The sequence below is a fragment of the Gamsiella multidivaricata genome (assembly GCF_025024155.1).
Source record: "Gamsiella multidivaricata strain RSA 2152 chromosome Unknown BC939scaffold_76, whole genome shotgun sequence".
NCBI classification, from domain to species: Eukaryota; Fungi; Mortierellomycota; class Mortierellomycetes; order Mortierellales; family Mortierellaceae; genus Gamsiella; species Gamsiella multidivaricata.
In genome coordinates, this window is record NW_026251784.1 from 89,300 (window position 1) to 103,194 (window position 13,895).

A 13,895-nucleotide genomic window follows, 5' to 3' on the forward strand; every position below is an offset into this window, starting at 1 on the left:
TCGGTGTCGCCCCTGAGGTTACTCTCGGTGCCTACCGTATCTTTGGATGCGAGGGCCAAGCTGGTGAGGATGTTATTCTTGCTGCCATGGAGCTGGCCTTCAACGACGGCATGGATGTAAGTGATCGAGCTATTAATTACAATCACACAGACATGTGGGATGAGGAAATGAAGAATGGCCACTCATCCACTTTGATCAATACGCTATTCTTGAACATTTAGGTCATCAACATGTCTCTCGGTGGCGGCTCCTCCTACAAGACCAACCCTACATCTGTACTTGCTGAGAAATTGATCGTCCGCGGCATGGCTTTGGCCGGTGCTGCTGGTAACGATGGTTCTGATGGTGTCTGGATGGTGTCCGACACTGGTCTTGGTGACCACGCTACCTCGGTCGCGTCGTTCGACAATCAGTTCGTTTGGTTTTACTATCTCACTTATGGCGGCAAGAAGTTCCCCTACAACTTCTCTGACGCCTATGGCAAGACCATTAATCTGCCCGCCTCTGCCACTATCGTTCCCTTGCTCTCCAACGGTACATTGAGCGACGGATGCGACCAGTCCCTCTACAACGGTGTCGATGTCAAGGGCAAGACCGTCTTGGTTCTTGGCGATGTCACCCGCTGCAAATCTGGTGGACGTGGTGCTCTGGCTGTTAACAACGGCGCTGCTGGTATGATCATCCAGTCTAGCGATGCTGGCATCGACTCTTTGGGAGGTGTCCCCAACTTGCCCATGGCGTCGATCGAGTTTGATGCTGGTGTCCAGCTGCTCGCTACCTGGAAGGCCAACCCCAAGTCGGTTGTAACCTGGTCCAATGTCCAGGGACCCTTCTCCATTGACAACTCGGGAGCACCCTCTTCCTTCTCTTCCTTCGGGTTGGATGGTGATCTCCGCTCCAAGCCCGATATTGCCGCCCCTGGTGGCAACATCCTCTCAACCTACCCTCTTGCCAAGGGCGGTTATGCTGTTCTCTCTGGTACCTCCATGGCCACCCCCTACATTGCAGGTTCCCATGCTTTGTACATGCAGGCCAAGAAGGCCAAGCCCCATGGTGATGTTATTCGCCAGGTCTTCAAGAACACAGCCACGATCTCCAAGAACTACAAATCCAAGACCTTTACCTCTGCTGCTAAGCAAGGTGCTGGTTTGATCAATGTCCTCAACGCTGTCCTAACCTCGGCCGAGATCAGCCCCGACCACATTGATCTCCTCGATACTGTCAACTTCCAGAAGCAGGTCAAGATCCAGATCAAGAATACCGGCAAGCACACTGAGACCTACACTCTCACGCACGTCCCCGCTGATGCCTTGAACTCGTACAACGCCAACAACTCCTTCCCACTCGGTACTCCCATCATTGAGGTCGACTATGCCACCGTCAAGTTCTCCCAAAGCACCATTAAGATCAAACCTGGCCAGTCTGCCAAGGTCACCCTGAAGTTCACAGAGCCTAAGAATGGTAAGGCTGCTGACTGGCCCCTGTACTCTGGTTTCGTCGTTGCTACTCCTCGCACCAAGGGTGGTGTTGCTGTCCATATTCCCTACACTGGTGTCAAGGGCGATATCCGCAACGTGCCAATCCAGGATACCAGCCTCGGCTTCCCCGCGTTGCAGATGGTCAACTCGACCGGCCAATTGAACGATGTCCCCAAGGGCTTCACCTTCGACTTGAAGGACAACAAGCCCGTTGTCTTGTCCCGCTTTGGTTCGCACTCTCCCGATGCCACCATCCGCATCTTTGATTCGAACAAGAAGTTTGTCGGATTTTTGACCTCCACGGATGGCGGCGCTGCCTTTGGCGCCACCGGCAGAATGACGAACGTTGATAGCACCACCGGTCAGTTGGTCTTTGCCCAGTACACTTGGGAGGGACAGGTCCTCGCTGCCGAGAACGCAACCTTGGCCCCTACCACACTTGCTGCCGGCAGCTACGATATCGTTGTTGCCTCTCAGAAGAAGCTCACTAAGGGCAACTACCCCGGGGATTTTGAGATCTTTGACCTTGGCACCGTCAAGATCGCTTAAATGCGATCTTTTTCTTCTTCCTTTCACCTTCTTCCACCTTTCCCATCTTCATTGCCATTTTCATTATCATCTCAACCTCCGTAATTCATTCCTGATGACTCTCCCTTTCCCCGCTCGCGCGTATAAAAGTAACCGAACTCTTTATCTATCTAGACCAGAAACTAGAATAACAGCAATGTATACAAGATTATAAAGCCATTGGTTCAAAGCTGTATATCTAATAACACCCATCAACTCTTGTTCGCTGTGATATCTGATGAGCTTTATTAATTTTAGAAGAAAAGAAATGTACAGGGTAGAAAAAGACGAGTGCATCAGAAGAATGAGACGGAATGCAGGACGGATGTACTCGGATAGCGCTGCTGGAACCTATCCAGGATCGGCTGAACCTCATGATCAAAATCCTTGCTTTGCTCGATATCCTTGGCGAGATTTAGAATCATCCGTCCACCGACCATGGCCTCCTCGTAATTATCCTTGATCTCGACGTTGATCACATGCACCGGATTATTGTGCGATTCGCCTCGCTGAATGAGATCTGCTCGGTTGTTTATCAAGGTTTCCAGCGGAAGATGGGGTTAGCAAAAAATCCTTCCTCTGTAATGGACTGAACAAGCAATGGTGCCCAGTTGCTGATTACCTTCACATACGGCGTCGAAGCAGCGTTCTTCACAGGTGATGATGACATCAAACTCCTCTCTGCTCTCCTGGAACCGTTCCGGTGAGTTCTTAATCTTACGATTCCTGTCCAGCATAAGCAGCAATCCATTTGATTGGTATCTATTTGAAATTTGGTCCGCACACAGGTACGTCGAACGATCCCTCCAGTTAGACCCTCACTCTTGGGCAAAATGACGATTTACATCGCTGGAATGTTATACAATTGAATTGTCCTTTCCGCAATGCTATGTTTCAAAGCCCTCGGTCTCTTTTCCAGTTCAGCTCTTCCTTACAATTGCGTGTCCTTGCCCTTGAGTTCCTGATAGACATCATTGTAGGGTGTCCCAAAGTTGTAAATGTTGGGTTTGTCAATGGTCGGTCCTGGCAAACGGACCCTGGTTCCTATGCCGTATGATGATACCGTGAAACCGTTTTTCCTATTCAGTATCCGAAACAACGAACATAAGAGAGCGAGTTAATGGCATGAGTTGTAACAAGCCGAAGTCGCGCTCGCTAACGGAAACCGACCAACGCATCAGCATGATCCAAATAAAGATTCATTTTACAGCAGGACGTTGTGCGCCTCCATGCTGCGGTTCTGGTTCGAGGCGCAGATGACAGCAAAGCGAACCATGGCGAGATCTATGTTTGTGGTATCGAATGAGGTTGAACAAGAACAATGAAGGGCTGCATTGCTTTGTGCAAACAGACTGCTCTGGTCACAAGCAGCCGTCTCACGAAAGAAGCGGTCGCCCTATTGGTCAACGCGACCGCGCACTCTACCGTACTACGGAGCGCTTGGGCTTTTGAACATAAAAATCGCTTTTTTTTTTTTATTTCCGATATGAATGGTATTGATGCTTATGCTTAAATGTCCTTCTTCTTTACATCGTTCTTATTGCCGACAAACGTCTCCATGGCCCTGTCAGCGCCGCTGATAGTCCTTGCCAGGTCCTGAAACCATCCTGGCAAGATCGAGACGAGCGGGACAAAGTTGACATAGAATGGCAACATGATTTGGTTGCGCCCACGTCGCTGTTCTATCGATGCTACGATCTTACGCACCACCTCGAGGGGTTCAAGGATCGGAGTAAAGAAGGGGAGCCGCTCCTGAACGCCCTGGAACATTCCCGTTGCAATTCTGCCGCAGCAGACCAACGTGGTCTTCACACCGGGAGCCTTATACAGGTACTTGATCTCGGTTTCGAGAGTCTCGTGGAAGGCCTTAACAGCGGCCTTGGAGGCAGCATAGTCCGCTAATATATCAGGAAGGAATTGGTATGGGAGGTAAATATTATTGAGGTTAGGACAAGGTACTGGAATAAAATACTCGGTGCCTTGGCAATAGTCGATAGCCGCAACTGGTCGTTACCAATCCTTGGAGCGGACATGATACCCATGGCGGACGAAATTGTGACCTATGATCGGAGATGATAAAATGTCAAGCGATCGAGTATTTTTTTTGATACGCAACATTATGCTGCATGTGAGATAAAAGACGGCTCCTTACGACATGTCCATGGTTGTTCTTGATCATGTCTGGTAAAAACTCCTTAATCATGTAGGCCTGTCCCAAAAAGTTGACATTCATCGTTCGTTTGATATCCTCTGCGGAGAGGTCTAGAATCGATTGGCCATTGACAATGGCAGCGTTGTTGATCAAGATAGTAGGCTCGCCCACATCTTCACGGATCTCCTTGGCAACGCGTGCAATATCCTCGGGGCTGGAGACATCGCAGATGTAACTGTCAATATCCACTATCGGTTTTCAACATCAGGGTATAACGCGCGATGGTTAGATAGTAAAGATCAATGGCGGTTGTGCGCAGTATTGACTAGCATTCAGGATCCTTACAGGCGGTTTTCACAGGCTGGATGTCGAGAGCGACGACAGTGATGCGTCGAATGGCCAGTGACTCGGCGAGGAGCAACCCAATTCCACTAGCACCTAATTGTTTTGCAGTTGCCGAAGAATCAGCGAGACATTAGACCTGAGATTCCATTCAAATGGACCTATGGTGCCGAAGATAGCAGGACAGTGGATTGTACCTCCAGTAATCAGAACGACCTCGTCTTCCCAGTCGGCTTTTTCTCCCGTTCTCTGGCTCCGTTCATGCGCCCAAAATGCGATCTTGACAAAGAACAACAGCGCTCCATACGCGGCTGCCAGGATAAAGGCAAGACTTTCGTTCGAGGCACCGTACAGCTTGATGCAGGGGATCAGAAAGAATGGGAAGGACAGATGAAAGACAGTGGCATTGAGCATATGCAGGGCAAAGTCGATGCTTTCACGGTGGACCATGGTGGTGGTGGTTATGTCCGCTGCTGAATGTGGGAATGGGTGGAGGACGAAAGAGGATTGCAGAAAAAAGAAGGATGAGGAGTATCCTGGCGCAATAATAGGCAATTGGGTCTGAAACGTAAAGTTTGATTAAATTGCTGATCAATAATTTAAACCATCTATATCAGGCGCGTACGAGCGCGTCGTACCAACTATTATTGAAGCGCTGTATGAGCTGGCCAGTCTGGAAGCGTGTCAAACCGCGTTTCTGACACACTGGATGATGCATCTACAGCCCGCGGGCTCATCTTCCGCGCTTCAACTGCTTCATGTCTCTCTCTCTCCCCAGCCTGTGTGCGTCGTGACTGGTCAAAGCGCTCCTAAATAGGTGCCCTTTTTTTTTTTTTTTTTGGGGGGGGGGGAAGCACCACCGCAGCTCTTCCTCCTTTACCTTTCACTTTCTGCAGTGTCATTCAACCGCGGATCCAACGCTCTAACACGCACAACACTTCTATCACTACGCTACTAAAAGGATCCTGAATAGAACCGTTGTAATGGGAGTGACAGAAAAATCACGATTGAAGGATGCTCTCGAATACTTGCGGGAAGCTGAGAAGAAGTAGCGTCTTATTCCGCTTCACCAATACTCGCCCACTGTCAATGAAGTTGCAACAGCACCGCTAATGCTAATATATAACCGAGTTCTTTGGCCTTGGTCTATGTAGCACCGAGAAGGGTTGGTTCAGGAACCCTGACTGGGATATCGCTGCCCAATATTTTGAGAAAGCGGGTGAGTGCCCCCTTTTGTGTTAAATGACATTAGCCATGTCCGCGAGATGCACGATACGTCTTGTCATATCCTTCCCCCCCCCCCCCCCCCCCGATTTCGCCAAGGACCACTAATCAGTTTTACGCCCTGTTCGACATGCCCGCGCCAACCTCCCTATGCAGGTCAGGCATTCAAGGCTGGAAAGTCGTATGAGCAAGCAATCCAAGCTCTTATCAAGGCCTCTGACGCCATGGTTTCTTCTACAAGGCACATACCACTCCCACCCCAGGCCTTGTCAGATGCCATAGGCAGGCGACAAGCCTAAACTAACTCTGCGTTTATCCATTCTCTAGTCTGTTCATGGCAGGACGTGCAATGGAGGATGCAGGCGGTATTGCGATCCAGAATCTCGGTCAGCCAGAACGAGCTGCCGATATGTATAAGCGTGCCAGCGACTTGTTCTTGCAGAGCATGACGCCAGATCGAGCTGCGGAGTTGCTAGAAAAGAGTGCCAAGTAAGCACCACCGTGCAGATTTTTGTGATGGTTCAGTAACACGTAGTCGTCATACGCTGATCACGGAGTCTATGGTTACGTTTGCTTGGTGTTAGAGCGATGGAGCCGATCTCTGTTGACTCTGCGATCGAATCTTACATTGGAGCCTGCGACATTTACGAGAATGAAGATCGAGCTCGATATGCAGCCGACACCTTCAAAAGAACCATTTCTTTGCTGGTCAAGCATAAGCGGTAAGAGAATCGCACCATGTTGCGTCCTGAATATACCATTCATCACGCGAGAAAACAACTTATGAAGTGACCTTTATTCTTCATTAAAATCTGCTGTCCCAGCTTCGCGAAGGCGATAGAGGTGCTGCAGAGACTGGGCAATGTTCATAAGGGTGCTTCCAACAATACAGCATACTACAAGACCCTTCTAAGCATCATTATTGTGGAATTGGCTGCAGGCGACGAGGTCAATGCCGGAGCGCGCTTTCAGGAATACTGCTCGTAAGTATTGCCTTGACGTGACAAATCCCTTTGTAGACCATGGGATGCCAATCTCATTATCCAAATACCTTGGTATCGCTCTGACATAGCGTGGAAGGTTTTGTCCAGTCTGAAGAATCTGCCGTTGCGCATGCAATGCTGGATGCGTTTGAAAACCGTGACCAGGACTACTACAACCAGACTGCTGCCCGCCAATACGTCGGGTTCTTGGACAATGAGATAGCGCGACTGGCGCGCAACATTGTCATCTCAAATGATCTAATATCTGGAGCCGGATGTGCTGAACCTGGCCAGGCGCTAACTCCGCCACAGCAGCATCAGCAGATGTACTTGCCGCAAGGTCACTCAGGCAGCACACCTCCAGTCCAGTCCAGTCCATATCAACAACAACAGCCGCCATATCCTGCACACCCACATCAGCAACTATTTTCTGATCAGAAGGATGTCTATCAAGCACAGCCTGTCTCTCGGAATTTGTCTCGTCCTCTGAGCATGAATGGGGGATATGAGATTTCGCCGACAAGCTCATCGGATCCTCCACCTTATTCGGAAGAGCGGAGCGAATCCGACTGGCATGCGCTGACAGAGAAGCAGCCGTATCAACAAGGATCATCATACCTAGAGCAGAGACAACAGCCGGAAGCACCGCCCAGCCGCAATTACTACCAGGATGTGGAGGCGGATGATGATGGTCTTCTTTGAAGCAATGATAGTGACCGCGCCTGTGCCTGAGCATGCTTTTCCCACCCATTTTAGGAAATTGTGGAGTTGATTGAATAAAGATCTCATTCTTCATTGATTCCCGTCCATTCGTTCTATCTTAATCATTCCAATGGTAAAGTGCATCGAGGAGGCGGAAGAAGCAGGACTGAAAGGCGCCACTGAACCATTCCGGCACACTGGCTTCCTGCTTCTATCCCAACTGACTTTGTGTCCTTGACGACATAAATAATTGTTACTTAGGCAACACGGACACTTGCGGGACGATTGCTCCGTCCCACCAGCACAGCAGCAAACACCTTCGCAAGCAGAAATGTCCCTTCAGTGATTAAACCAACCTCGGCGACAAGGATTACTGCTAATACAATCTGCAAGGCAACTTCGGTGTCACCTCATCAATTATCGTCATCGTTTTCGCTCTTCTCGACTTCAGCCGCGGCAGGACGTGCCAAGGTCGCAGCCCAGTATGGACAGCCAACTTGGATGACACACTCACATCTGATGAAGCAGGGCGAGAGTATGTCTTCTTTGCAGGGCTTTGATAGGGGTCTCCTGGGCGTAACGTTGATCTACAAGGCATGTTACACCGTATGAGAGAAGAAGAGTTCTGACCAATGCCTCGTTTGTTATATAATACTAGTTACACCTGGATTGTCAGCATCCGAGTATGAACTCAGAAGATCGATTCTGATGCAGGGACTCCCCAAGGGGAGCATTGTCATCGCATCAAGCCATCGGACACGATTTATGACGAATAATATCTTGTAAGGCATAAATTGAGACTATCTTGGTAGCTATGAATTTAGGCCATTCAGTTGCACAACGCCGATTACTCACTATGGTGAACTGCGAAAACTCATTAGCTATCCGTTCCATCAACAGACCGACTTTTATTATCTTTGCGGTATGGGCCGTTGTCAGAAATGCTCGATAGGGATAAGGAGATTGGATCTAAATCGCACGGTTGGTGATACTGACGGAGCGCTTTGATAATTTGCGTCGACAATAGGATTTAACGAGCCAGACGCAGCACTAGTCCTTGGTAGGTTTTGGCGAGTTGTATCTTTTTACGAACGATCACAATTGCTTCCCGGCCGACCTAACATCTCTTGGTTCGTATCGCTCTTGAATAACAGAGAAGAATGATTCGCCCCGCGGATATAAAATGACCATGTTTGTGGCGCTCAAGAACGCCAATGTTGAGATGTGGGAGGGTGCGCGTACAGGAACCGAGGCTGCCAAGGAAATCTTTGGCGCCGACGAAGTAAAGCAGCCAGTGATCCTTGCAAAGTTTTGTTCAACGCAGCAGGAGACGAACCGATCATTAATGACTATATTCTTATATTCTTATATTCTTATGACATGGATAACTAGGCGGTTGATGCAAATTTATTCAGATACAGGATCGTGGACATGGCGAGTCGATATGAAAACGTCTACTTTGACTACCCGAACGCATCAATGTTCATGCCCATGGACATCGCAAAGAAGCTGCACAACAAGCCAGGTAATCAAAGCGACATACGAAAATGATTTGCTCGGTTGTGGGTCCACTTGGGGCGATCACATCAAAGGAACAGGAATATCAACCCACACATCAACCCCTCTATCATCTTGTGCTATTCTCAGTTTCGTCGTCCCTACTTTCACGCTTGATTGGGATCTTCAAAAGAACGAACGCTAAATCCTCGTCTGCTTTCGCCTTTACCTCCCACCCGTATCCCAACAACGGCGGTATGAAAACATCATCTCGACGACAATTTTTTAAAGACTCGGATTCGATAACCACCACCAAAAGCCTTTCACCTTTGGTTCAGGAACTGCGTGTCATCAAGAGCGAGGCCGAGATCAAGATCATGCGGCAGGCGGGCGAAATTAGCGGCAAAGCATTTATTGAGGTAAGTCAACAACACTATATAACTATATATGATAGATGACCTTTTGTAGCGCTATTTTCTCTGGCTGATCTCTCTTTCTTTCTTTCTTTTTTTTTTTTTTTTTTTTTTTTGTAGACGATGAAGTTTACGAACCCAGAGCGACTTGAGCATCAGATCTATGCAAAGTTTGATTACGAGTGCCGCATGCGCGGTTCCCAAATGATGGCATACGTGCCTGTGGTGGCAGGCGGATCTAACGCGTTGACTATGCACTATGTTAACAATGATCAGCCCCTACACGACGGCGACTTGTTGCTGATGGATGCTGGTGGAGAACTGAATGGATATGCAAGCGATATTACAAGGACGTGGCCAGTCAATGGCAAATTTACGGAGGCACAGAAGGACCTATATGAGGTTGTTTTGCACGCGAACAAGGAGTGCATCAAGGTAAAAGAAAATTGCTGTGGAGGGAAGAGGAAATATGCAGGGCAGGCGACGCATCCACGAAAACTAAATGGACGTTATTTTATATGTCAAAAATGATAGCTCTGCACGGAGGAGCATGGCATGTCGTTGAACCAGATCCACGATGTTTCGATGCGTCTTACTAAGGAAGGTCTATCGAAACTCGGCATCAAGCCTTTGGCTCATGTAAGTCGACTCAATGGCAAAGAGAATATTTGAATGATAGGATGAAGTGGTGTTTTAACAGGGTCTCTATTACTCTCATTTATCTGCCATAGGATGTGGATAGGAGATTGTATCCTCATCATGTTGGACATTATTTAGGCATGGATGTTCACGACACAGGTGATATTTCCAGGTCCCGACCTCTGAAGGAGGGCATGGTCATCACGATCGGTTAGTAACATGGGCTTTGTATCTATGACGGCTTCTCCTTTCGTTGTTGAAAAGTGCGTTCCTGACAATCAGCGCCATATCTTTCTGTAGAACCCGGTCTGTACATTCCTCGGGATCCTGCATATCCTGAAAAGTATCAGGGAATTGGTATTCGCATTGAAGACAATGTCGCGATTGGCAAGACCGTTCCGCATGTCCTGAGTGTCACCGCGCCTAAGGAGGTGGTCGACATCGAGTATTGCTGTGCCTCTGACAAAGAATAGACAAATATGAAATAAAATATCTGCTTCCTGGCTCCCCTTGATGGTCTACCTTGCTCTAGTTTTTTTTTTGACGTCAAATCCCCCTTCCCCCTACAAAAAGAACGCGACCAATGCGCTCAAAGTAGTCATGTGATGATCAAGGCCTGGTCGCTCAAAAGGTTCCACAAGCACTCTCCTTCGCGCCATTCCTTTCATCCCAACTCTCTCGTCATTCACCACTTCCAACGATCCTAGCAATGGCAGACTCTTCACGAGAGACCCAGCCCTTGTTGACTAACAGCACCAGCGGGAGTAAGGGCTCTTCAATGGCCTCAACTGCCTATAATGTCTTGACACATACCAGAAGCGTGGGATTCTATTAGACCATTGTAGACTGACATGACCGCACCATTTTTCTTTTTTTTTTCCCAGGCCCTAACGAGGACCGCCGATCAAGGTTCCGCAAGGTCTTTCCTTATGGTCTGATCGCGCTGCTCTTTATCGGCATCAGTACCATCCTCTTGATTGTTCTTGTCAAGCCTCACGATGGTACTTTTTTTTTTTTTCTATTATTATTCAAAGGTGTCACTTTTTGTGCATAAGACATGTCCTATCTCTACTCTTTCTAAAGGATGCATTTTGAAACGACCCTTTTAGAAGGCGGGCCTCACAATGACCCTAAAAAGTCGCCTCTGTCCGAACACTTGGTGACCCCCGCCATCTTCAAGCACTTGGAAGAACTCTACGCGATCGCACTGAAGAACAACAACTCGCGCTCCGTGACCAATGGCTACATGGCCTCTGCAGAGTATGTCCAACACCAACTTAGATTGAAGGCTAGAGAGTACTGTCATGTCTCTACTCAAGAATTCAAGGTCCCTGTGTGGTCTGAACTCGAGGCGCCGGAGCTGAGCAGTACGGGTATCGGCGCTGCAGGCGGATACATTCAATACCAGAACAAAGTTGACTTCCAGAGTAGGTGCTGAGTACATTACGTGAACAAATGTTGCACTAGCCTATATGTCGATGAACATCAGGTTTCGCTTCCCGCATGTGATGGTCTTGGTGCTCATCCGGGCCTTATTTGTACTCATAATTACTCTCTGCTTTTGTAAATTGCTCCGTTCATAATAATCACATTAGATTTCAGATACGGTGGACCTTCCGCTACACTCAAGAAGCAGGAGATCCATGGAGTTGCTAACCATGGATGCAGTGCTAGCGACCACAAGAGGGTCAAGGGGAAGATTGCAGTGATTGAGGAAGGTGGTCCGTGCGACCTCTGGAGCGCTGCTTACCTTGCAGAGAAGGTAGTTACTGGACCTTGTATCCTAAACTGAAGTGAGGAGAGTCAGCATTTGGGGGATTTGTTCAGTTACCAACTACTCTGATCGTGTTTTCGTGGATTTGTGTCGTTGATAGGCTGGGGCAAAGGCCATTTTGTTCTACAATAACCCCAAGCGCAAGGCCTTGCTCTATTCGCGCATTCGCATCACTGCCTGGAAGGAAGGAGATCCCCTGATCTCCATTCCAGTTCTCTCTATCACCAACTCTTTTGGGTCAACACTCCTTCAAAACCAGGACACTGCGCAGTTGACTCTCAGGACTGTCAACAAGCAGACCATCGAATCGACCATCAACGTACTCTGCACCACTCACGGAGGTGATGAAGACGACACCATTGTGTTGGGCGCGCATTTGGACTCTGTTCCTGAGGGACCAGGTATGGTCGACAATGGTTCAGGAGCAACATCTTTATTGGAAATTGCGCTCGTGATGGCTAAGGCCAAGTATCGCTTGAAGAACAAAGTTGTATTTGGATGGTGGGGCGCGGAGGAGATCGGATTGCTGGGATCGCGACACTTTGTGCGCGAGCTGGTCAAGGATGAGGAGAAGAAGAAGCAGGTCGCAATGAACATGAACTTTGACATGTTGGCCAGTCCCAATTATGTTCCCTATGTAAGTTGCTGCTCTATGTCGTGCTGCGACGTGCCATGGTCATCACCTCCTTTATTAAGCAGTTCCTTGTGCTGTAGGTCCATGACGGCAAGACAGCTCCTAAGGAGCTGGTCGGTCCTTCTTCAAGGATTGATCACCTCTTGATTGAGTACTTTGATTATGAGAATGAGGGCTACGAATACACGGATATGGTTGCAGGCAGTGACTTTTTGCCGTTCCTGCTGGAGAACATCCCTTCCGGTGGTTTGCTCACAGGTGCCGGTGAGAAGAAGACCATGGAGCAGCGTACACACTTTGGAGGATTCGCAAACGCACCTCTGGATCCTTGCTATCACCAGAGCTGCGACACTCTTGACAATGTCAGCAAGGAGGCATTGAAGCTGATGTCCCAGGCTGCGCTATATGCGATCACCAAGCTAGGCAAAGCCGAGAACCTGCGCGAGTGGTTGGCGGATGCTAAGGTGGAGTTGCGCTGAGCAGATAGGAAGGTGGAAAGAAGAAGAACGTACATGTTCAATTGTATAGCTACCGGACGTGGGTATGTTCACTTCCCACGGTTCCTACATTTTACAATGAATAAAGCGCTTTATCTATGTTCACCCACACGCAGGTTGACGAATGGATTCAACAGATTTAAGGCGGAACAAAATTAAACCAAACAACAGCAGCTCTTTTCATTTACTCATTTACAAACCAACATATCTAACGGTCGTCCTCAACGCAAATTCACACGCACTCATTACTCCATTTTAATAACCTATGGTTCCACGAATGTGGGCGCAAAAAAAAAAAAAAAGGGCGCAGAGTCTACACTACACACGAATCAGTTTTCGCGTTTGCCATCAGTCCTCCTCCAAAGAAATGATTTGGAGCTTTCTCTATGTTTGAATTTTATCGCACAATCGTGCGACCGTTGGGGATAGCTCTGCACACGGACGCGGGTTGCATATTGTGCATCTCCTTCCAGGCTCCAGATCTGGCCTTGTTTTTCTGCTTTCATCCAACAGACCGATGCATGCCCAAGGCTCAATTAACTTTGCTTTCGAGGTATGTGTCTTTTTCTAGTACTGTTGAGCTGCAAATCGATCTCAAAGAGGAATTCCACGCGTACAATATCCGTCCACATTTAACCAGGCGCCAATACAACCCCTCCTTGTCTGCCCATGATGATTTACAGTTTATTGTGGATCAAGAGCCCTCGCCTTGCTTGTTGCCACAAATGGTAATGAACAGCAACGCATTCACATCTGCTGTGAGATATATGAATAGCTGGGAACCTTATAATGCCAGGAGCTTGCATCTGGCGAGCACTTCGGACAGAGGATCTATGAAAAAGCTGATGGATGGCGCAATGTTAGGAGCTGGACGGAGCCTTCGCGGTATTTCCGGCAGGTACATTTGCCTACAGTCTACTCTAGGATGATCCTCCGAGTAAAAGAGCAACGGCCCTGGCCAATGAGGGTTCGCGCTCCGTCAGATCGTCTGCC

At 48.5% G+C, this 13,895-nt stretch overlaps 6 protein-coding genes across 6 annotated transcripts; 4 read left to right on the top strand and 2 right to left on the bottom strand.

Annotated features, from left to right (window-relative positions):
- Positions 1 to 2,242: 2,242 nt before the first annotated feature.
- BC939DRAFT_463338 (RNA polymerase II subunit A C-terminal domain phosphatase SSU72) lies at positions 2,243 to 3,372 on the bottom strand. The gene is made up of 4 exons (XM_051557214.1): positions 3,254 to 3,372; positions 2,981 to 3,124; positions 2,668 to 2,807; positions 2,243 to 2,565 (listed from the first exon to the last, which is right to left on the bottom strand). The coding sequence occupies exons 1-4, from the start codon at positions 3,319 to 3,321 to the stop codon at positions 2,342 to 2,344; spliced, it is 576 nt and encodes a 191-aa protein (XP_051408352.1). The 5' UTR covers positions 3,322 to 3,372; the 3' UTR covers positions 2,243 to 2,341.
- Positions 3,373 to 3,554: 182 nt separating this feature from the next.
- On the bottom strand, positions 3,555 to 4,989 carry BC939DRAFT_480443 (uncharacterized protein; the record flags this gene model as incomplete). Its single annotated transcript, XM_051558942.1, has 5 exons — positions 3,555 to 3,943; positions 4,018 to 4,105; positions 4,198 to 4,445; positions 4,543 to 4,635; positions 4,737 to 4,989. The coding sequence occupies 5 exons, from the start codon at positions 4,987 to 4,989 to the stop codon at positions 3,555 to 3,557; spliced, it is 1,071 nt and encodes a 356-aa protein (XP_051408353.1).
- Positions 4,990 to 5,393: 404 nt separating this feature from the next.
- BC939DRAFT_295913 (uncharacterized protein) lies at positions 5,394 to 6,870 on the top strand. Its single transcript, XM_051551334.1, has 6 exons — positions 5,394 to 5,587; positions 5,694 to 5,758; positions 5,920 to 6,004; positions 6,091 to 6,252; positions 6,348 to 6,485; positions 6,588 to 6,870. Exons 1-6 carry the CDS (start codon positions 5,523 to 5,525, stop codon positions 6,748 to 6,750), a joined length of 678 nt encoding a protein of 225 aa, XP_051408354.1. The 5' UTR covers positions 5,394 to 5,522; the 3' UTR covers positions 6,751 to 6,870.
- On the top strand, positions 6,533 to 7,534 carry BC939DRAFT_295945 (uncharacterized protein). The gene has a single exon (XM_051551335.1). It carries the CDS (start codon positions 6,882 to 6,884, stop codon positions 7,446 to 7,448), a length of 567 nt encoding a protein of 188 aa, XP_051408355.1. The 5' UTR covers positions 6,533 to 6,881; the 3' UTR covers positions 7,449 to 7,534.
- Positions 7,529 to 10,502, top strand: BC939DRAFT_463350 (peptidase M24). Its single transcript, XM_051557215.1, has 11 exons — positions 7,529 to 7,983; positions 8,107 to 8,230; positions 8,330 to 8,370; positions 8,476 to 8,508; positions 8,603 to 8,730; positions 8,841 to 8,973; positions 9,237 to 9,364; positions 9,479 to 9,793; positions 9,893 to 9,997; positions 10,090 to 10,207; positions 10,298 to 10,502. Exons 1-11 carry the CDS (start codon positions 7,950 to 7,952, stop codon positions 10,468 to 10,470), a joined length of 1,332 nt encoding a protein of 443 aa, XP_051408356.1. The 5' UTR covers positions 7,529 to 7,949; the 3' UTR covers positions 10,471 to 10,502.
- Positions 10,503 to 10,541: 39 nt separating this feature from the next.
- BC939DRAFT_295968 (uncharacterized protein) lies at positions 10,542 to 13,013 on the top strand. Its single transcript, XM_051551336.1, has 6 exons — positions 10,542 to 10,761; positions 10,882 to 10,998; positions 11,110 to 11,424; positions 11,593 to 11,759; positions 11,872 to 12,408; positions 12,486 to 13,013. The coding sequence occupies exons 1-6, from the start codon at positions 10,707 to 10,709 to the stop codon at positions 12,882 to 12,884; spliced, it is 1,590 nt and encodes a 529-aa protein (XP_051408357.1). The 5' UTR covers positions 10,542 to 10,706; the 3' UTR covers positions 12,885 to 13,013.
- The last annotated feature ends 882 nt before the right edge of the window (positions 13,014 to 13,895 follow it).

What these genes read in the sequence shown, in the direction of transcription:
- BC939DRAFT_463350 (XM_051557215.1), top strand. Translation starts at nt 7,950, where the DNA reads ATGACACACTCACATCTGATGAAGCAGGGCGAGA. An exon ending in TCTGATGAAGCAGGGCGAGA is followed by an intron (nt 7,984 to 8,106) that starts GTATGTCTTCTT and finishes ATATAATACTAG; the next exon opens with TTACACCTGGATTGTCAGCA. An exon ending in GCATCAAGCCTTTGGCTCAT is followed by an intron (nt 9,998 to 10,089) that starts GTAAGTCGACTC and finishes TATCTGCCATAG; the next exon opens with GATGTGGATAGGAGATTGTA.
- BC939DRAFT_295913 (XM_051551334.1), top strand. Translation starts at nt 5,523, where the DNA reads ATGGGAGTGACAGAAAAATCACGATTGAAGGATGCTCTCGAATACTTG. An exon ending in TTGCGGGAAGCTGAGAAGAA is followed by an intron (nt 5,588 to 5,693) that starts GTAGCGTCTTAT and finishes TGGTCTATGTAG; the next exon opens with CACCGAGAAGGGTTGGTTCA. An exon ending in TTGCTAGAAAAGAGTGCCAA is followed by an intron (nt 6,253 to 6,347) that starts GTAAGCACCACC and finishes GCTTGGTGTTAG; the next exon opens with AGCGATGGAGCCGATCTCTG.
- BC939DRAFT_295968 (XM_051551336.1), top strand. Translation starts at nt 10,707, where the DNA reads ATGGCAGACTCTTCACGAGAGACCCAGCCCTTGTTGACTAACAGCACC. An exon ending in GACTAACAGCACCAGCGGGA is followed by an intron (nt 10,762 to 10,881) that starts GTAAGGGCTCTT and finishes TTTTTTTCCCAG; the next exon opens with GCCCTAACGAGGACCGCCGA. An exon ending in GAACAAAGTTGACTTCCAGA is followed by an intron (nt 11,425 to 11,592) that starts GTAGGTGCTGAG and finishes TAATCACATTAG; the next exon opens with ATTTCAGATACGGTGGACCT.
- BC939DRAFT_463338 (XM_051557214.1), bottom strand. Translation starts at nt 3,321, where the DNA reads ATGGTTCGCTTTGCTGTCATCTGCGCCTCGAACCAGAACCGCAGCATG. An exon ending in GAGGCGCACAACGTCCTGCT is followed by an intron (nt 3,125 to 3,253) that starts GTAAAATGAATC and finishes GATACTGAATAG; the next exon opens with GAAAAACGGTTTCACGGTAT. An exon ending in CTTCGACGCCGTATGTGAAG is followed by an intron (nt 2,566 to 2,667) that starts GTAATCAGCAAC and finishes ACAACCGAGCAG; the next exon opens with ATCTCATTCAGCGAGGCGAA.
- BC939DRAFT_295945 (XM_051551335.1), top strand. Translation starts at nt 6,882, where the DNA reads ATGCTGGATGCGTTTGAAAACCGTGACCAGGACTACTACAACCAGACT.